Source organism: Aphelocoma coerulescens, chromosome 1A (assembly GCF_041296385.1).
Source record: "Aphelocoma coerulescens isolate FSJ_1873_10779 chromosome 1A, UR_Acoe_1.0, whole genome shotgun sequence".
Classification (NCBI taxonomy): Eukaryota; Metazoa; Chordata; class Aves; order Passeriformes; family Corvidae; genus Aphelocoma; species Aphelocoma coerulescens.
Window position 1 is genome coordinate 71,252,758 of NC_091014.1, and position 18,948 is coordinate 71,271,705.

General features: G+C 42.1%; 1 protein-coding gene across 3 annotated transcripts; it reads right to left on the reverse strand.

The window, feature by feature from the left end:
• Nucleotides 1-1,259: 1,259 nt before the first annotated feature.
• On the reverse strand, nt 1,260-17,789 carry NUP50 (nucleoporin 50). Of its 3 annotated transcripts, none has more exons than XM_069003480.1 (8): nt 17,543-17,789; nt 14,882-14,960; nt 13,687-13,770; nt 10,509-10,701; nt 8,360-9,019; nt 7,078-7,156; nt 5,921-6,039; nt 1,260-5,224 (listed from the first exon to the last, which is right to left on the reverse strand). In XM_069003480.1, the coding sequence occupies exons 2-8, from the start codon at nt 14,948-14,950 to the stop codon at nt 5,022-5,024; spliced, it is 1,407 nt and encodes a 468-aa protein (XP_068859581.1). In that variant the 5' UTR covers nt 14,951-14,960; nt 17,543-17,789; the 3' UTR covers nt 1,260-5,021. The 3 variants fall into 3 exon arrangements, with proteins under 3 accessions (XP_068859581.1, XP_068859582.1, XP_068859584.1); XM_069003481.1 differs by having other exon boundaries at nt 14,882-14,984; XM_069003483.1 differs by lacking the exon at nt 17,543-17,789 and adding an exon at nt 17,085-17,232.
• Between the last annotated feature and the right edge of the window lie 1,159 nt (nt 17,790-18,948).

Here is an 18,948-nt window from a genome sequence, read left to right on the forward strand (position 1 = left end):
AGCAAAAGCCATGCACACAAGCAAAGCCAAACAGGGGATTCATCCTCCACTTCCCATGGGCAGGCAGGTGTTCAGCCATCCCAGGGAAGCCAGACTCCAGGATACACAACTGTGACTTGGGAAGGGAAACACAATCACTCCAAATGTCTCCCTCCATCTCCCTCCAGCTCTATATGCTAAGCACGACACCATATAGTCTAGGATGTCCCTGTGACCAGCTGGGAAAAGCTGTCCCAGCCATGTTCCCTCCCATCTCCTAGTGTCCCCCAGTCCCTTGCTGGTAGAGTGGGAGAGGAGCAGGAAAGGCCTTGGCTCTGTGCGTGCCCTGCTCAGCACTAACTAAAACATCTCTGTGTTATGAGGACTGTTCCAGCACAAATCTAGAACACAGCCACTACCAGCTACTGGGAAGAAATTTAACTCTACCCCAGCCCAAGCCTGCAAACCCCTTCTCATTTCCTCCTAGGAGAGGAGTCATGCTGCTCCACACACACTATTCCTTCTTTGAAGTATGCACTGTGCCGGTGAGAGTGCTTACCCTTTTCTGTTGCTTACCCTTTTCTGTAATAGCAAGAAGTTTGGCTTGGACAAAGTCATACAAACTGGATTATTTGAGACTAGGAACCTCAAATGCAGTGGTCGTCAAGTTCAGTCATAAGATCACAGACTATCCCGATAGGAACATGGAAGGAAGCAGGAACACAGTAAGATAGGCACTGTGGCAAGCATCCTGCTAAAATAATGGGTTATCTCTTGGCAGGCTTGGAAAGGCTGCAAAAGCTACTGGGGAATTCAGTGTTAAGAATCCTTCAGTTTAAAACCAAACTAAAGTAGGTGTGAGGCCTATAGAGAGCTGGGTGCAACAGTGGAAGTTATGGGGTGGCAAAAACTGTACCAATGTTGTTTCAAGACTGTTGGAGGAAACTACCATGAGTGTTAAGGGCTGATAAAAGCCATAGGCAGGTGACAATAAAGTTGTATATTCTAAGGCAAGCAAGACTCACTAGGTGCTCAGAGCAAAGTGTTCTCAATGCAGAAGGCAGCTACCAGCTGATGAGGCCTGCATGGAACACTGGCCATGGCACAGGCCAAACAAACTGTGCAGTGGTGAGGTCAGTGCTCAGGGGTGCAGCTGTCTTCAGATCCTTTAACAGCAGGATTTTCTAGGCAGGAGTTCACCTGCAAGCAACTCGTTATACAATTCATTTTATTAATGCAATGTTATACACTCAAAATGAAAGTGATTCACACAAGGCAAATTAATCTTCCATTCATTTATTCACATTTTCCATGGATTTTTGTACATGTCCTCAGTGTATCAGAACTAATGAAAACATTAATATACATGTTATGTAAAAACTTATGTATCCACTGAAAAATTCAGAGCATTTTGAAATCTACTAACAACTAACAGATCATCACATTCAGCATCTTAATTGGATTTAGACTAGCTCATGCCACTTTACATTGTTTAATGTCAGTTAAGTTCTGCACACAGGCATCAGCTACAAAATTTTATTAAATGCAAGTAAGTTAAGGCATCAGAAAGAAAGTCTTTAATGACATTTTAAATGTTACAGTGCTGCAAAGGGAGCTGAACTTCAGTTTTAATAGCAAAGCAAACCTCCTGATTGGTTTATGTTCTACAGTATGTTCATTTGAACTGTAAATTTAATTTAAACTTTCACATCCATCAACCAAAAGGGATTCAAGGAACACACTGCTGTCCTCCAAAATAGGTAATTTTGAGTACATTGCAAAAAAAATACCCAACAAACCAACAAAAAACCAAACCAAACCAAAAAAAACCAAAAAGAACCCCCCAAAAAACTAAACCTTGAATATTGCAATTTAATATTTTAAAATAAAATTCAAGCCAATTGTAATAATCTCCCTTACAAATTATTCTGAGAATTAAAAGAAGCAGAGATGTGTATTTTCCAGCTGAAACTTCAAAATTAGAGGAGGAGGAGGAATGGATAAGACACTCCAACATCTACATGCAGCTGGAACAGCAAAGGCATTAACACAAATGCACGCAGAAACTCGCATCTTTAATACCAGGTGTTTGATATCCAGCTGTTAAATACATTACCAACCCAAACACAGGAATGCCTCCTTGAGTTGGAATTCTGATCAAAATTCTTTCCTTGGATAGCATGTGCCAGTCTGTTATGAAGGCAGCAGTACACTGATATCTGTGCACTCCATGAACTTTGCTTTTTCATTTAAGGCCTTTATTTCTATGTAACAATCTCTGGCCTTTTACAGCATTTGTGTATTTTAATATTTCTTAAACAGAAACTGAAGCATCATCAAAAATTTCTAACAGTGCTGGGAAAGGGCTGTGCTTTATACCTGAGCACCAAGTATATCAGTGTGTGACTGACTTTTCCTGCTTCATAGTCCACATAATGATACAGTCCCCATGAATTGATGTTGATTAAAATCTGACTTACAGGGAAATTCTTCCCTGTTCTTTTAGAGGCAATTTTCCCCTTGTAAAATGTTCAAAATTGTATGTTTATGCATATATTTGACATTCTAATGAAGGTGACATCCCAATTTTTTACCTTCCCCTGGTTTTACTGATTAGATACATGCAATGAAGAATTCAGGTGTTACTTGCTGAACTTCAGGACTCATGGCTAGGGGAAGGTTTAATTCTTTCCAACACAATTTATTATTCTTCTACTTCTTTTTTCTTTCACTCTGTGCCCTCCCCTTTGAAAGAGGCCTGAGATGTACTGTCTGAATTGGGCCACATCCATGCGTGCAAAACCCCACAACTGCCCCTCTTCAGAGCAAAGCATAAGGAAAGAAGTGTTAAGTTCAGTTTGTTGGTCCACGTTTCTATGGATGAAGGAACAGTTCCAAATCCATGAGCTTTTGGAAGTAAGCAAAGACAAGCCCAAGCATTTATAGACAGAGCTGTTCTTTATGGGATGCACAATCAAAGCTCTATAAACCTTTCTGCACAGAGACAGGGTTAAGACATTAGTCAAAAGACAAATGCAAAATTAACTGAGCCCTTGGACTAAACAGAGCCTGGACTAAACTGTTAGGCAACGTTCTGCTTTTCATTCATACACATTTAGATACACCATGTCAGCTTTGGGCCTCCAATTAAGGTAGCAGCAAGACGGGTTTTTTTTAAAAAAGCATCTTATTTTGAGGAAAGCAATGTCACTGACTTTTAATGGTTTAAGAACTTAGCCAGATGCAAAAAGAAACCCCAAAAGGCACCAGTTTATTTTTCAAATATCTCAAATGGCATCTAAGCTCCCTTCACAATCCAGTGTTAAAAATGCAATTCCTGTAGACTAAGCTTGGCTGAAATGTGAGCAAAGGCCTTTGTTTTGGAACTTTGGTCAACAGGGCTATAGATAAAATCAAGATTTTCCTCCTTTTAATGAAGAGGGGAAAAAAGGCCATAACCTGAACTGTGCAGTGAATTAGGCCTAGAGGCAGCCATTTGTGACCCCCCAGAGCAAGGGGGGCAGGTGAGATGTGCTGCACCTCCTCAAATGGTGTTATTCCTTGCTCCCAGCCCACAGGATGCCACTGTGCTGGATTTCCAGGTCCCCTATATGAACTGTGTCACACCAACTTTTTTTAAGGAAAGGGGTTTTTCCTCTGTCAGAGGTTTTTCCTCTGTTTTTCCAGAGGCAAAACAGCATGTTTGTTCCATCTTGCCAGAGCTAGTCAGTGCAACACATCTGAGAGCAGTTCAAGTTTCATACTAACATCAAGCTCCTGGAGAAGTCACACCAGAGTTGGAAGCAAAGTAGAAAAAGTTACTAGGGAAGGAGTTTCCAGCAAACATTTGAAAAAAAGAAAAGGATTAAACCACCAAACACAATCTGACAAAGTTGTGGGAAACCAAGACCAGAATGAATGTTCTGATCCCCAAATTATTGCCATCTGATTAATTTTAACACAGCTGAAAACTATGTTTACAAATTACCCCATGCCCCCTACATGCAACAGAAAGCTTGTGCCAAAGCTGCACTCTGCTGTTTTATTTAATGCAGTGCAGCACAGTGTTGAAGCTTTACCACATGGAAGAATACATACTGACAGACACCCTTGTATATGTGTCTCCTGGCAAGGGCCACAGGCAACAGAAAGGTCTATAAAAGTCCTGAAGTTTGTTGGTGGGAAGAGCTCTCTTCAGCAAAGTACCAGCAGCAGGACCAAAGCAGCAAGTCCAGCTCTGCCCCGGCCGGGTTTCAGTACTAGGGACAAACACCTCAGAAGGACCATGTTACAACCCTTTGCCTCTGACCTGTCAGAAGCCAGGGGATACCAGAGTGTCCAAGATAAAACTGTCTTCCAGTTGTCTGCTTGTACTATATTGCACATCATTCATTTGTTGCTACAGTAAGAACAGAACTGACAGTTCCTCTCTAGGAACCACTACTGTCAACAAGACTACCCAAGCAAATTCTCTTTTAAATATCTGCAGTTTCTGAGTCCTGAAAGCACGTGGGTCTGCAAGGGTAAAGACACAGCACAATGTAGATCATTACTGGTGGGGTGCAGTATTGTCACCGAGTCTGAAAAGTCAGTCTCACCAGGATACAACAGACCAATTAAAAATCTGCAGTCTAGAAACAGTTTCAACAGGTAAACTTGAACATCCTCCCTTCTCAAAAGAGGAGGTGGTTGCATTGTATTGCATTGTCTGTGAGGAAGCTCTGGTACCATGTTTTTGTACTTGGATTTCTGTCCATTTGGTCGACTGGTGCTAAAAACATATGCTTGGATTTACATCCATGTGCTTTATCCAGAAGAGGTCCTGCATTTAGATACTGAAAATGAGGGAGCACAGTCCAACACTTGAGTTCTATTAAAGCTTTTATTAGCTAGTTTAGCTTTTCCTCACATCATTTTTCCAGAATTCCTATAACAGTTCTTAATATCAGAGTAAAGAATTAAATGTTCAAGTGAAGTTAGGGGAAAAAAAAAGAGCAGCAGCAGTTTGGCAATAATTCCTCAAATTATGGACTGCAACTTATTTAAGCCTCCTTTTTCTCCAGTAAGATTTTGTGCAATTCATCTGCATCCTCACTTGTTTTCACCCTTATTAGCATAGTGACAGGAACAGCTGGATTCTTCTCATCAATCGGTGGATTAGGAACACAAACTATAAGAACATTGTTTTTTCCGGTTCTTGTACATGGCATCTTAGGTGGAATTAGAACATTCAATAGTATATTTCCTGCATATGAGGAGGGGAAAAAATTACAATTAGTCATTTTCTAGCTTTTACTGCAATACAGTGTTAGTACAGGTACTAACTAGAGATTTAGGGTGGCGTTTGGAAGGAAGGCAATTCACAAACATCGTGTATGTTGGTCTTCTTCTTCCCTAAGCATCCGTTCATGGCCATTGTTCTCAGATTTCTTTCCTCACTAGAAATGAGAAAAATCTCTGCAAATACTGCATCCTTCTTTTTTAAATGGAGGAAACTGAGTATCGAATGATAGTAGGGACACACAGGAGAAAGGGAAGGGGACAAGGGAGAAGCAGCAAATGAGGAATCCAGTCACAGTGCTTAGCTTATGCCAAGTTATTCATTCTCACCACCAGATGCAGTTTATATGCAAAGCAAAATGTTCTGATACAGACAGACATGTTAACCTGGACCAGGTTTAACCAGGGTTAAACAGGTACTTTGTATCCCCAAACATACACCACAACCTTTTACTTCTTGCACTGCTTCATGTGCTCTCTTTTGTAACGCTCACTAGAGGCATCCAAGTGTTTGTCAGTATTCTAAATTATTCAGGAAAAAAAACCTAGAAAGGTTTTCACTAATTGTGTCTGCTAATGCTGTGTAAAAAAGACAGAAAAATCCTAATGCTTAGCAAGGAATTTTGACATCAAGACTTGTTACTGGGAGGAATGTACTTACCTAAGTTGGTGTCGGCTCGTACTAAGAGTTGAGTTTTTTCATTTCCTGCTGGTTTTAAGTGTAATGTTCCTATGCCTTTTTCTTTAAATTCATTATCCTTTTTGTAGAACAGTTTGCACCTGTGGAGAAAAAAATAAAAGAAATCCAAAATCCTTGTTTGTGCAGCCATGTAGAGATGAAATAAAAAGATATCTTCCAAATACAGGTATCCATCTGACTCACAGTAACAATAATCAGGAGTTAACATGCTGTGAGTAACATAAATCTTTATTATTCTTGACCTTGTTTCATGTGCTAATGGACAGCACTGGCAGTTCAAAGAGAAAGTGAATTATTTCTTTCAGTATTGAAATGATAAATGCATTACTTTCAGGGAAAAGTAAAAGGCACAGCAACCTGTACTCAGGGTCTGTGAGGAGCAATAAATGTAGGCTACTTTTAAAAAGCACTAATTAGAAAGCCAGAAGAATTTGCTGTATCATTCTGAAGTTGTAATAGGACTTTAATGTACAATTTATAAACATTTTTTAAGTGAAGCTCTAACTGAAGCTCTAACCTAATGCCATTTTAATAAAGTAGCACACACTTTCTTTCAGATAAAGCTAATGGCTTTTTGTAGCAGGACAAGTTCTGTGCTGAGTGTCAAGCAGACATGCACTTACTTGGACTACTGAACATGATTAGAAAAACTGCTTCTAGTAGAGCTAGTTTCATTTTGAGATTAAAAGCGCAACTTGTTCACTGCTTTATATAATAATAATAATAATCAGCATTTTCCAACGGAAGAGTCTTATTTTAGGCTATGCATATCTATCTGATGGATTTTCCAGCAGTACAGTACATGATTTCTGTGGTACAGGCCCTGCAATTTAACTGTACAAAACCCGATGCAGGCAGAAACATCTTCAGTTGTAAAAAAGCTGATCACATGTACAACACAAACTATTAGAGTTGTGTACAAGATACAGAAGAATTTTAGTAAGATCTTACACATTCCTGCCTATAATTAAGTTTTTTTTAGGAGTTCATATTCTGTGTGGACTCCTAACAAGTTTATTAATTAGGAAGTCACAAACGTATCATTAATTATGCACTTCAGTGGTAAAGAATAGCAATATGCAGGTATTAATTTTATTTTCCAAGTTAAAGTCACCTACTTCTTTGAGTAGAAAGCATCATCTTCTTTTATTTCATTAACAATGACTTTTGGTGGCTCTTCTTCCTCCTCTTCCCCTCCTTTACAGAGAAAGTTTTAATATGTTAATGTTGTGAGCACAGATTTTGGTACTGTATTAGAAGTCCCTTATGCCCACCATGGTTGAGTCAGACACATGTGGCCGGTCAGTGACAGCCAGAACACCTTTCAGTCCACATGAACTCTGCAGCAGCTTCAGCTACAGAAAAAAAGTGTTACTTGCTTTTCATTCAGCTCTTAAAGCAACTTCATCCTCACCTTCAGTTTATATGGGATGAAAATACCCAATCCATACCAAACAATCAAGCCCCAAAAATATAAAGCTTAGTAAGTCAAAACCTTCTGTTTGAACAGAAACAGTTTTCACATTTCAAATATGCTCCACAAATGGGTTCAAGTAAAGCACAATAAATACTTCCAAGAGCCAAGTTTACTTTGGGGGAAGGGAATTAAATTGCAGAATGACAGACAAGAGAGAGTGGCAGATTATGCCTTTCCAGCCCCTCAGCTACTGGGATTTGTATCAGCCTACTGTAACCAGCACAGGTAAAGAGCAGAGTAAAGCTGTCAGGTACTATGTAACTTTGTTGGCCTTACAATCTATTCAGTAAAATGGACTAAATTGTTCTGTTTCTCATGCTTTTTACTGCAGGGATCTCTTGATAAACCTACTAGGAAAAGCAGTAGGATTGAGAAGTCCAGTGGCTCAAAGATAAACACACCAGCTGCTTTAAATTTCATCAGTTCAAATCCTGTCCTCAGAAAAAGGATTATATTATATGTTACATTACAGAATGTATAAATCTGACAGAAATATATGTCTTGATAAGCACATACTTTTGGTGTTGCTTACATAAGGCTGGGATCTCCAATTAGGAGTATAATTCTGCACTTTCAAATTCAAGAATAATGATGATCGCAGAATATAGAATTTCCTGAGTTGGAAGGGACCCACCAGGATCATTGAGTCCAGCTCCTGATCCTGCACAGACACCCCAACAATCCCACCCTGTGTCTGAGAGCGTTGTCCAAACGTTCCTGGAGCTCTGGCAGCCTTGGGGCCACTCCCTGGGGAGCCTGTTCAGTGCCCCAGCACCCTCTGGGGGAAGAACCCAAACTTCCTCTGACACTACACCAGGCCATGATGGTGATCAATGCAATATTGCATTTTTATAGTATTCTTAAGTCACATACACTCACAGCTGACCATTAAAATAACTGCAATAGAAATACATAGAATTTACCTTTGTCATCACTATTGCCACTGTCTGTCTGAGCTTCCAATAAACTGGTGGATGCTGCAGTGACAGACTTAGCCTGGTTTGCGTCTTTTCCAAACAAACCTGAATTCCCAGGAGAAAATGAGAAACTACTAAGTGTTCCTGAACCAAGGGAACCCAAAACAGAACTGTCAACACTCTTGCCAAAATTAAACGTGACAGTTGACGTAGCTCCTAACAATGGGTCTCTTTTTTCTGATGCAGCTTCAGGTTTTTTGTCTGAGGTATCCTCAGTTTTGTTGTTTAACAAAAATGTGGAGCCTTGCTGGAGCTTTGAACTCCCAAACGCAGGAACAGCCCGTGAGCCAGGGGTCTTGCTGCTTTCGTTCTCAGAGCTGCTGTCACTGCTGCCTCCATGCTGCTGCTCAATGCTTGCCAAATACTGCTCGTAGTCCCTGAAGATGGGGGTCAGGTCACACAGGGGGTTGGTGTTAACATGCTTCACTATCCAGTCACGCACGGAGCAGTTGAGAGCAGCCAGCTGTTTGTGGTAGGTGCCAGAGCCATGTGCCACACTCAAGGTGCTGCCAGATGAGCAGGGCTGGCTGCCACCATTAGCTCTTGGGCTCACGGCCTTTTTCTCAGCAAACACAGCAGCAGTGGGACCATTTGACATTGGGGATCCTGTTACAAGAAAAATCACAGAATTACAGAATATCCTGAGCTGGAAGGGACCGACACGGATCATCGAGTCCAGCTCCTGGCCCTGCACACACACCCCACCCTCTGCCTGAGAGCGTTGTCCAAACGATCCCAGAGCTCTGGCAGCCTTGGGGCTGTGACCATTCCCTGGGGAGCCTGTTCAGTGCCCCAGCACCCTCTGGGGAAAGAACTTTTTCCTGATATCCAACTTAATACGTTTGGTTAATAAGCTCTGATTTAAAAAAATAACACAACAAAAACAATACAGATGCTTTGCTGACCTAGTAAGAAATGTGGCTTAGAACCCTCTTTTTTCCCCAGAAAGCACAGCTCTCTTAAAAGCCTAACTTAACTGCTCAATATTTCTTAATCAAATCACTTATCCTTACTCAGCTGAGCTTCTTCTTCTGGGTCACCACACTGTGCCCCAAGTACTGCCATGCCAGTGAGCAGACCCAAGTTTTAAGCTTAGATGAGTAAGTTAGGGATAGACAAAGTAGATGGAGGACACTGGTGTATAAAAAAAAAAACCCAAAGACATCTTGCACAGAACATTAAAAAAATACGTTTCATATATTGCCAAAACCTTCAAAATCTTACAAAAATCTTACAACTTTAGCAAGTTATAACACTTATTAAATCAAAATACTCAACTTATCTCTTTCCATTTGTGCTTTAAACCACCCTGAGTGCACTAGCCCATGATTTTACATGCTTTTGAGCACTTCCATATAGAAAAACCTAAGAAGCAAACTGGAAAAAGTCTCATTGAATATATTTCTTAATATAAATTAAGTTTCCCTTAATTTATTCAAGCTCACCGAAATCTCAGTTACTCTAAACTTCAAACTCCACCATTTCTATTCTACGGCATGGTGTCTCCAAAATTCTGTGGTGGCAGGGTTAACATCTCTGCATCTCCAACACAAAGGGACAGAACTAATATTTCTCAGGGAATTCCAACGCATGAGAGCTCAACTCACCAAAGTATTTCAAATGCTTAAAATGTAGGTATAACTGTAACAGAAAAGATTCTAGTAAGACTGTCTGCAACATCAGATGCACAAGGAAAAAAGATGGAGACTTTAGCTATGCAGCATGTATTTTTTACTGAAATTCAAAGAACTGGGACAACTATTTAACTGGAACATGTTACCAGATGCTTTACACCTTTTGCAGATTGCCTTATGCCAGTGCCTTCCATTTCCATCTGTGCCTACAAAACTTTTACCTCCAGTATTAGAAATACGAATTTAGCTGCCACCTCTTTAAACTGCATGCATCTGAAAACTTGTCCCTCCAGCACTGTAAAATCTCTTTAAGAAATCTTACAAAGAGGTCTAAAGTCTCAAAACCTTAAAACACTACAGGATGGTCTAAATGTGTTTTTTTCCCTACTAAAATAACCCTACAGATTTTATGACTGAAGGTCATGAAGGTTGATAAATATGTATGATTATTTAAAACTTACCAAATGCTGATTGTGTTTCGGAGGCGCCCTTCAAACTGCTGAAAGGAGTACCAGAGACACTACTGCTTCCATTAGATAGCCCTTCCAAAGGCTTTATTCCTGCACCATTCCCAAATCCACTGAAGCCACCTCCACCTTTTCCAGAAGGCAATATAAAGCCTTTAAACCCTTTAAAAGCTCCTCCACTTTCAGACTGGGCAGAGAAAAGAAGAGAGACAACCAGTTACATACATCTTCTCCACACTAATCCTATCCCCACTTACTATTCCCAATACCCTCAGTTTATTTTTCCCCAGTTCAGCATGTCATTCCATGCATTAGTGTGTCAGCTATGCAAACAAAATTAACAGCTTCCTTATGACACACACTGCTACTGTTTTTAAAAGACTCAGATGTTTGGTATGAAAATAAACTGGGTCTAGGATGTGGATACATGGAAGCTGTTCAGAGCTGTGGACATGTTTGACTACTTATTAGACATTCACAGCGTCTTGTTTTCTTTAAATAATTACACGGGAATTTCAGGTTTATTTTCAACAACTTTTAGCATTTACAGTGGCAATCAAGAGCCCAATACTTCAATCCACTCATTACTCTGGAGTCACGTATGAAACCTCTGTGATTTACCCAAAATATTCCAATGTGACTGATGGAAGATGCAAAGACAGACTGTACTTGATCACAAAATATCTATCTCTGCAGCCTTTTCATTAGCCAGTTCTGACCAGTCTTTGCAACAATATTATTTCATGGTATAGTTTCTTACATGTTTCTAAAAGACAAAGTATGATTAACGTGCAAATAAAGCACTGCTGTGGAGGGCTGGGAGCCCTTGGCATGAGAGCCCTCTGCACTCCCTTGGAGCAGAGAGGCCTGAGGGCAAGACAACCTTCCCCAGAGATAAGCAACCTTCCTCTGGGTCATGTCGAGAAAGTGAACCACCCCCAGCATGCCTTGTTTCTCTGTGGTAATAGCCTGTACCCAGTTGGCTAAGCTGGTTTCTACCCCACCCCCTGCCTTTCCCATAAAAGCCCCCTGTTTCTGCCCCTCAACAGGGAGTTCTTGTCCCTGGCCTCCCCTTCGCAGGGGCTGCTGGACAATAAAAGCCACGTCTGTGGAACTGCTATACGAGGCTCCTGTCTCTCTGTTCCCAAGTTCGCCTTGGGTGATTTCACAACGAGCTGAATCACAAGAGCTGGAACCACTTGTAGCTGAGAAATCACTACACTTGGTGAAATCACTTGCTGCCCAGCGAAGCCAGAGACCACTCCTGGAAGAGTTGTTCCTTGCAGGACACTCTTTCTAGGAAGGTCGTGGCACACCAGGTTGTCTACCCTCGGCTCTCCCAAATAGCAACACACTGCCACTTCTAGTCTTTGGAGGTAATGAACTTTTACTACTGGAAGTGAACTTTCAGTTTCTCTGGAAAACCATCAGAGGAGAACTGCTTCCAAGTTTCATCTGCTTTTGCCACTGAAGAAATGGCAAAGCTTGTCAATTTTAGCTGTATTCCAGTATGTGACCTTGTGGGTATGGGTCTTTTTGCTTCCTTTTGTGCTATCTTTTCCAGTGCAGTCCTCTGCTCCTCATTCCTAGGTAGGCATTTTTATTCTGTCTCTCTCTGGTCAGTCCCACCTCTCTCTCTGGACATTCCAGTTAAACTGCAGTCTTTTTCACTGCAGCATTCTGCCTGCTCCATGTGGGAACATCAGTTAGTTTCAAGTTTACATTTTTGTAACTATTTCACAGGTTTCTTATGCAACCTCAGCTGTCCTGTCATCTCTTCTGCATTTTAGACTTTGTCCAGCCTGTTGTCCTGGTTTTAGCTGGGATAGAGTTTAATTTTCTCCCTAGTAGCAGGTACAGTGGTGTGGTTTGGATTCAGGATGAGAAGAACGTTGATAACACAAGGATGTTTTACTTGGTGCTGAGCAGGGCTCACTGCAATCAAGGACTTCTCAGTGTCTCATGCTCTGCCAGTGAGCAGGACACAAGGAGCTGAGAAGGAGCATGACCAGGACACTGATCTGAACTAGCCAAAGGGATAGTCCATAACACAGAATGTCAGGGCCAGCACAGAAACTGGGAGGGGAGGAGCGTGGGTTGGCTGGGAGCAGCTGATCACTGCTTGGGGATGGGCTGAGGTCAGCAGGTAGTGGGCAACTGTCCTGTGCATCACTGATTCTTCTTGGGGTATATTTCTTTCTCTTTTTGTTGGTTCCCTTATCATCATCACCATCATTATATTTCAATCATTAAACTGTTCTTATCTCAACCCAGAGTTTTTGTCCTTTTTTCCGATTTGCCTCCTCATCCCACTAGGAGGAAGAGTGAGTGAGGGGCTGCATGGTCCTTAGTTGTCAGCTGGGGTTGAAGTACACCAGGCCCTTCTACCAGCTCTAACAGCCTCCTCCCAGTCTCCTGACTACTTCTACAACCCATCTGGTCCTCTTTCTCATACTGTTCTGTTTTTCCTATTCCATTTGCCCCTGAATGTCTCCTTCTCCAGTTGTAGTTTATGTCTTGCATCACTTCTTTCCAGTACAATCCTTTATTTAACTGTATCCTCTACCACATTTGTGGCTAAAACTACTCAAAGCATTAGTGGGCTAAAGCAGCTTCCTCATTTACAGTGCTTGGACTGCAGAAGGAAAATCAAAAGCATAGGAGAAGACTGTCTAGCTCCTAACTGTGCCTAGTCCCATCCAAACCTAAAGCAATCTATGTAACAGGTAAAGCTACAGGCCTATTTCTAACATGATGCACACCCTGTTCAAAGGATGCCTATACAAATATAGCTTCTGAGACATCCTCCAGCCCTCCAGTATGGATAACTAGTAACTTTGCATTTCCATACTTCCATCTCTGTAAAAAAATGGAAGTAGTAAAAATGCTGTTTTACCCATTTGTAAACAACACTGTGTCCGAACTGCTCTTTATTTTTACTTCAAAAATATGCAAGAACACCCTCCTCACCCAGTGAAACTTTTATTCTTTTTTTGCCTTAGCCTTATTCTTGGCATGGTACAGTACAGCCAAAGTTCATGTGCACATATGAGCTGGTGAGTTGAAATGATATTCAGCATCACTACAAACCTAAGTAAGTAAAATCCTGAGCATGATGTTGTATTTTGTAACTGAGTAAATCTCCAGCACTCATGTTCAGTGACTACATTACCTCTGACCCAACGTTTCGGCGCTTTGCTTTTTTAATAGCTCTGTTCTTCAGGACCTCTTCACTTGCCACAGAGAATGTTCCCACCTTTAAGAGGAAGTTATGGAATCATTACTAGAATTCTCAAAATGCACAACATGAAGGGACAGCCAAGATCAGGTTTTGAACACAACTGTAACACTGCTCCCAAACAAACAAGGGAAGAAGTTAAAAACCAACCCACCCCAAAATACAGCACCATCTATTAGCTTGCCAGTGACCTGAATGTGAGTTGATACTTGGAAAACTCTTTCTTGTTCTGCAGTATATTTCTCTTTGTGCTATCTCCATTTTATTACAACAAATAATGTAAGTTTTGCTTTGCTTTTTTTAAACACAGCTCTAAGCTCTCTCTGCTGAAGGGAATCTGCCAGTAATCCACAGTTTGCAGCAGATATATGGAGATGTAGGCTCTAAGGAAACTCCTGCAGCCTGCTGTAGTTCAAACTTAGCAAAGGCAGCTAATGGCTCAGTAGGAGCTAATGGCTCCCTGCAACAAATAAGGAAATTAAGTTTTCTTATACTCAAATTCCTGGAAGAGTCAGTTTTGTCTCCTACATTTACAGGCCTATGCATTTAATACTTTCATTTGGACAACAACTAAACCAGTTTGTTTAAACATGAGCCATAAGGAAGTGTGAGACATTAAAGGTGAAAATCTCTTTTTACAATCAGGTTAAACATACCACTTGAGCTATTTGCCTAATTCCTCTGGCTGTGTGGGGGCATTCAGCTAAAATTAACATAGTTCTGAAATTAACTATTACTGACCCTCCAAAAAAAATACTGGAGGCATGAAGAGCATTTATCTCCAAAAATCAAACCTGGTTTTCCTGTCAATTAAATAAATTCCTATCACACATTTGAAGAGTCCAAAAGCATTTTAACAAACCTGAGGTTCCCTCTAGAAACATGAAGTTCCTTTCTCCAGAACCACGGATGTAATTTTAACTCTTAAAAGCTGCTTTGCCATACGGTCTGCAAAACTGCAAGTTTTATAAAATAAAATTTTTAAAAATTCACTTCTATAAAATTATCTCTAATTGCTACACTTTTCACCAGTTTTAGTGTAGGTTTTACAAGCAAGATACCCAGCATATGTAAACAGCGACTCTACTACCTCCAGGGGTGTTTAGGGGGGAACTAATGCGTAGTTTACCTCTTCAGCTTCATCCTCCTGGTCCCAGTTTCGGTCAGTCAGTTCCTTCTCTGCAATTCTCTTTGCCATTTTCCCCCACCTAAGTGGAAGAAAAAAAAAAATCCTAGAAAGAATTACACAGAAATTAAATTCTAAGCAGCAGTGATCTTCAATTTGTATTCTTAGAACAAAAAAAACAGGAATTGCAGTTCTTGTAGAAGCAGGTCAAGATTGGAATGACAACTGAAAACCAAGTGTTGTGGCAAAAACAATCAGCAGCACTTGAGATTAAAGTTGTGGTGATCAGCCACATTCAATCTTAAATTAAAGCAACAATAGAAATGTGCAGTTCAGTTATGTGACAAGTTTCCTTCAGCAGCTGGAAAAATTCCTTTCAGAACCATAACTCATACACTCTCATTCTGAAGGGCTACAAAAACCCCAAAGCTGTGGCTGAAATATTCCATATTCCACTCCACATTGCCACCTCAGGATACCCATGTAAGCAGCAAGAAAAAAGTAAATCGCTTTATAATGTCTAAAATAAATACTGATGAGGACCCACTAAATCAATTGGGCAGAGAGCTTGATTAAAACTGAAGACAATGCTCTCCTTTAAAAAATGGGATTGGTAAGCCATTACTAATTTGAAATTTGAGAAAAATTACAAATAAATCAGATTGGTTTTCCTACAAAGGACACATAGGTCATACCATGGATTTTAGAGCAATTACTGTAAGCAGACAAATCATAATTTTGCTGGTTTTCTCTGTGATGTAAAGCAAAATCAGCTTTGGGGAAGTAATGTCTGTAACAGTTCTGAGTCCCATTTTACTAAAGTACAACTTATCAGCTGTGTACAAAACCAAAGAAAAAAAACATGGTAGCTGGGTTCAATCTAAAAAACCTGGTAAGCAATCACACTACTGGAATTTTATGTGAAAAAAGAGGTTTTTTACTAACTATGGTTATATCTTCTGACACTAAATATGAAAACTTTCCAAAGGAAATATGTAGTTTCGTTGCAATTTAAATCTCAAGCAAGCACAAAAATTAAAACTCTTCCAAAAACCCCCTTGGGTTTGTGATTAAGACCTGCCCAGAAAAAAAGAAAAAAAAATCCAAAATAGCTGAATTTCAGAGCCTGAAATTGTAGCAATACATTGGTACAGAGTATCTTGTTTAGATGTTGAAATGTTTTAGGACAGCAAATCCAGCAGCACAGCAGTCTTGGAAATCACACATCCAAGTCCTGAATTTTGTCTGACACACATCACAAATAAGGTCAAGTTACTAGAGCTTCTAAGTAGAGAGACAAAGATTGGCTTGTGTATACATATTTAAATACCCTAATCCACACTGTCCTGAAAGTAGACGTCCTTGCTTGATCCCTGGGAGACTATTTCAATCTAACCCATTGAAAAGCTAAAAAAGAAGTTATTTTAAAGTCACATTTATTTAAATTATTGTTTCATTACTTTATTTTTATACAGAATATATTATATTATGTAATACATTTTAATTTTAAACTTATAATAAATAAAAGTATTCTGTATATATATTCTGCATATATTAAATATATAATGTAGTATTATATTATTTAAATTTATTAGTTTTATTATTAAATTAAATATTTGAGTTATTTAAAGAGCACATTAACTACAAAGCCTGTCCCCCACCAAAAGAGGGAAAACCTTATCAACCTGGGCTCCACGTTTGCTGCACCCACCTGTGTTTACATAGTTTCTCTACAAAAGCACTGTAGAGGACCTAGCACACATTAATCTAACATGAATCTAACCATAGAACCTGATGTGTATTCTATCCCGTGAAACAAGAACCAACACAAACCCACATCTGGTTGGTGTTCACAAACTTCTCGAAGTCTTAGGAACACAAGCTCTGAATAGGCTGAGATGGAAGTATTCTGAGAAACATAGCAAAGAACCACAGAATATCCTGAGTTGAAAGGCACCCACCAGGATCATTGAATCCAGCTCCTGGCCCTGCACAGACACCCCTCAATCCCACCCTGTGCATCCCTGAGAGCGTTGTCCAAACGTTCCTGGACCTCTGGCAGCCTTGGGGCCGTGACCATTCCCTGGGGAGCCTGTTCAGTGCCCCAGCACCCTCTGGGGGAAGAACCTTTTCCTGATATCCAGCCTAACTCTTGTTCGATTAACAAGCTCTTCTTGTTTAAAAATAACACAGATGCTTTGCTGACCTACAGAGATCCGCCCAGGATCTTCACTGCCCTATTTAACGCAGCCGTTTGCGAGCGAAGCTTAGTTGGAGATTTGCATGGGGCAGCATCACCTGAATACCGAGGGGCCGGAGCCCCCGCGGTGCTGGAGGGAGCGGAGCCGGGTGCCGGGCCCCGGCGGTGTCGCCGCGGTTCCGGCGGGAGGAAGCGGAAGCCGGATGCTGCCGTGGCCACCCCGCACCCCCGTGGAGCTGCTGTTCTGCTTTGACTCCCGGCTCCGCTCCCTCCGTTCCGGGGACGCCGCGCGTTCCCCGCACACCTCACAGACCCCTCCGCGCTTTCCGAACCCTATGAACCTGCACCGGTGCGAGGCCCCCAAACCCCCGCCGCCGCCCCGCTCCCTCCATCCCCACCCCGCACCCCCGTGTGCGGGTCCCGCTCATGCCCGGTCACCCCTCCCACCCCCCCGCGGGACTCACCCGCTCGGGCGGGCGGTTCTCTCCCGCCGCGCTGCGGGGCCGACGCTGCGGCGGGCGGGAGGCGGGGTCTACTCGCAGGCTGCGCGGCCCCGGGGCGCACTCAGCATCCCCCGCTGTGCCCCCACAATCCCCGATGCCGCCCGGCCCGGCCGCCCCCGCTGTGTCCGCCGGGGGACGAGGTTTGATGGGAGCCAAACCAGGAACGCCGCGTCCGCCGCCGCCGTCCCGCGCCTGCCCGCACCGCGCGTGCGCCCGGCGGGGGCAGCGGGGCGGGGCCGGGAGGTGCAGTACCGCCGGCGGCCGCGGGGGGGCGTCCCAAAGGCCGCTGCGAGGGAAGGGGGGCGCCGTTCGAGCGGCGCGTCACGTGACTCCCGGCGCAAGCCGCGGTCTTACCAAAGTCTCCGAAATGGTCGGGAAAAATAAACCCCCTTACGTCGTCTGTTAGTGTCAGCGAGTCGGGCTGACACTAAATCCTTGGCCAGGAGCCTTTTGTGGCTGCCTGACAAAACTTCGGCCTCCACACAGACGCTGATAAAAACTTTCTCACCAATATATACATTTTTATCAAAATAATGTTCACTGCTTCTACATTACATAATTAATCATTTCCAACACGGGAGGCGCCTCAGGGCGGCTGAGGGGCGGCCGTGCCCTGGGCTGTCACGGGCTATCCTGCTGCTCGGCCCTGCTTCCTCTTCCCTGCTTCCCTGCTTCCCTGCTGCTGATTCACTTTTCTCGTTAATTTTTAATTTTTTTTTTAAATTAATCATGATCAGGATATTAATTATAAGCAGTGTGGTAGTGTGTGCACTAGACCTGTAGGAAAACATAGTCCAGAAACTTGCTAAATGGTGGCTTGTTCCGATGATCATAAGAAATACCTTCGTGACAGGGTGGAAGTCACCCCGAGGCCGGGGTTCCATCCAACTCTCTCTGGCCTGAATGCTGAAAATAAAGACGGTGATTTTGTCTCAGTGGGGGACAGAGAACAGCAAAGAGCAGCAGAAAGACGAATCCAGCGTTGCCCTGGTAAGCCACATTCGATTTGAGCTGAAAAGGTCACTGCCCACATGATTGCATCACCACGGCCACTGAGGGTATGAGGCTGTGACAGGCTGCTTTTACCAAGGGTGAGGTGTTTGAAGTGGTTTACTGGAAAGAACCAAGAAAGTCAAATACAGATATCATGCTGAAGTGTAAGAAGCAGGGGGAAAAAAATATTTTTTTAAAATACATTTTTATTAAAGTAAACATTTTCTTCATTGTTTGTGCATTTTGTTATTCCAGAAGTGTAGCTTTTTTAATTGCTTTATCTGTCAACTCTTACTCATTTTAAGTAAGGCACTCATGGTGCTGAAGGGAAAGTCCATTTGTAAAATATTCTTTCAATAAGGACTTTTCCAGGG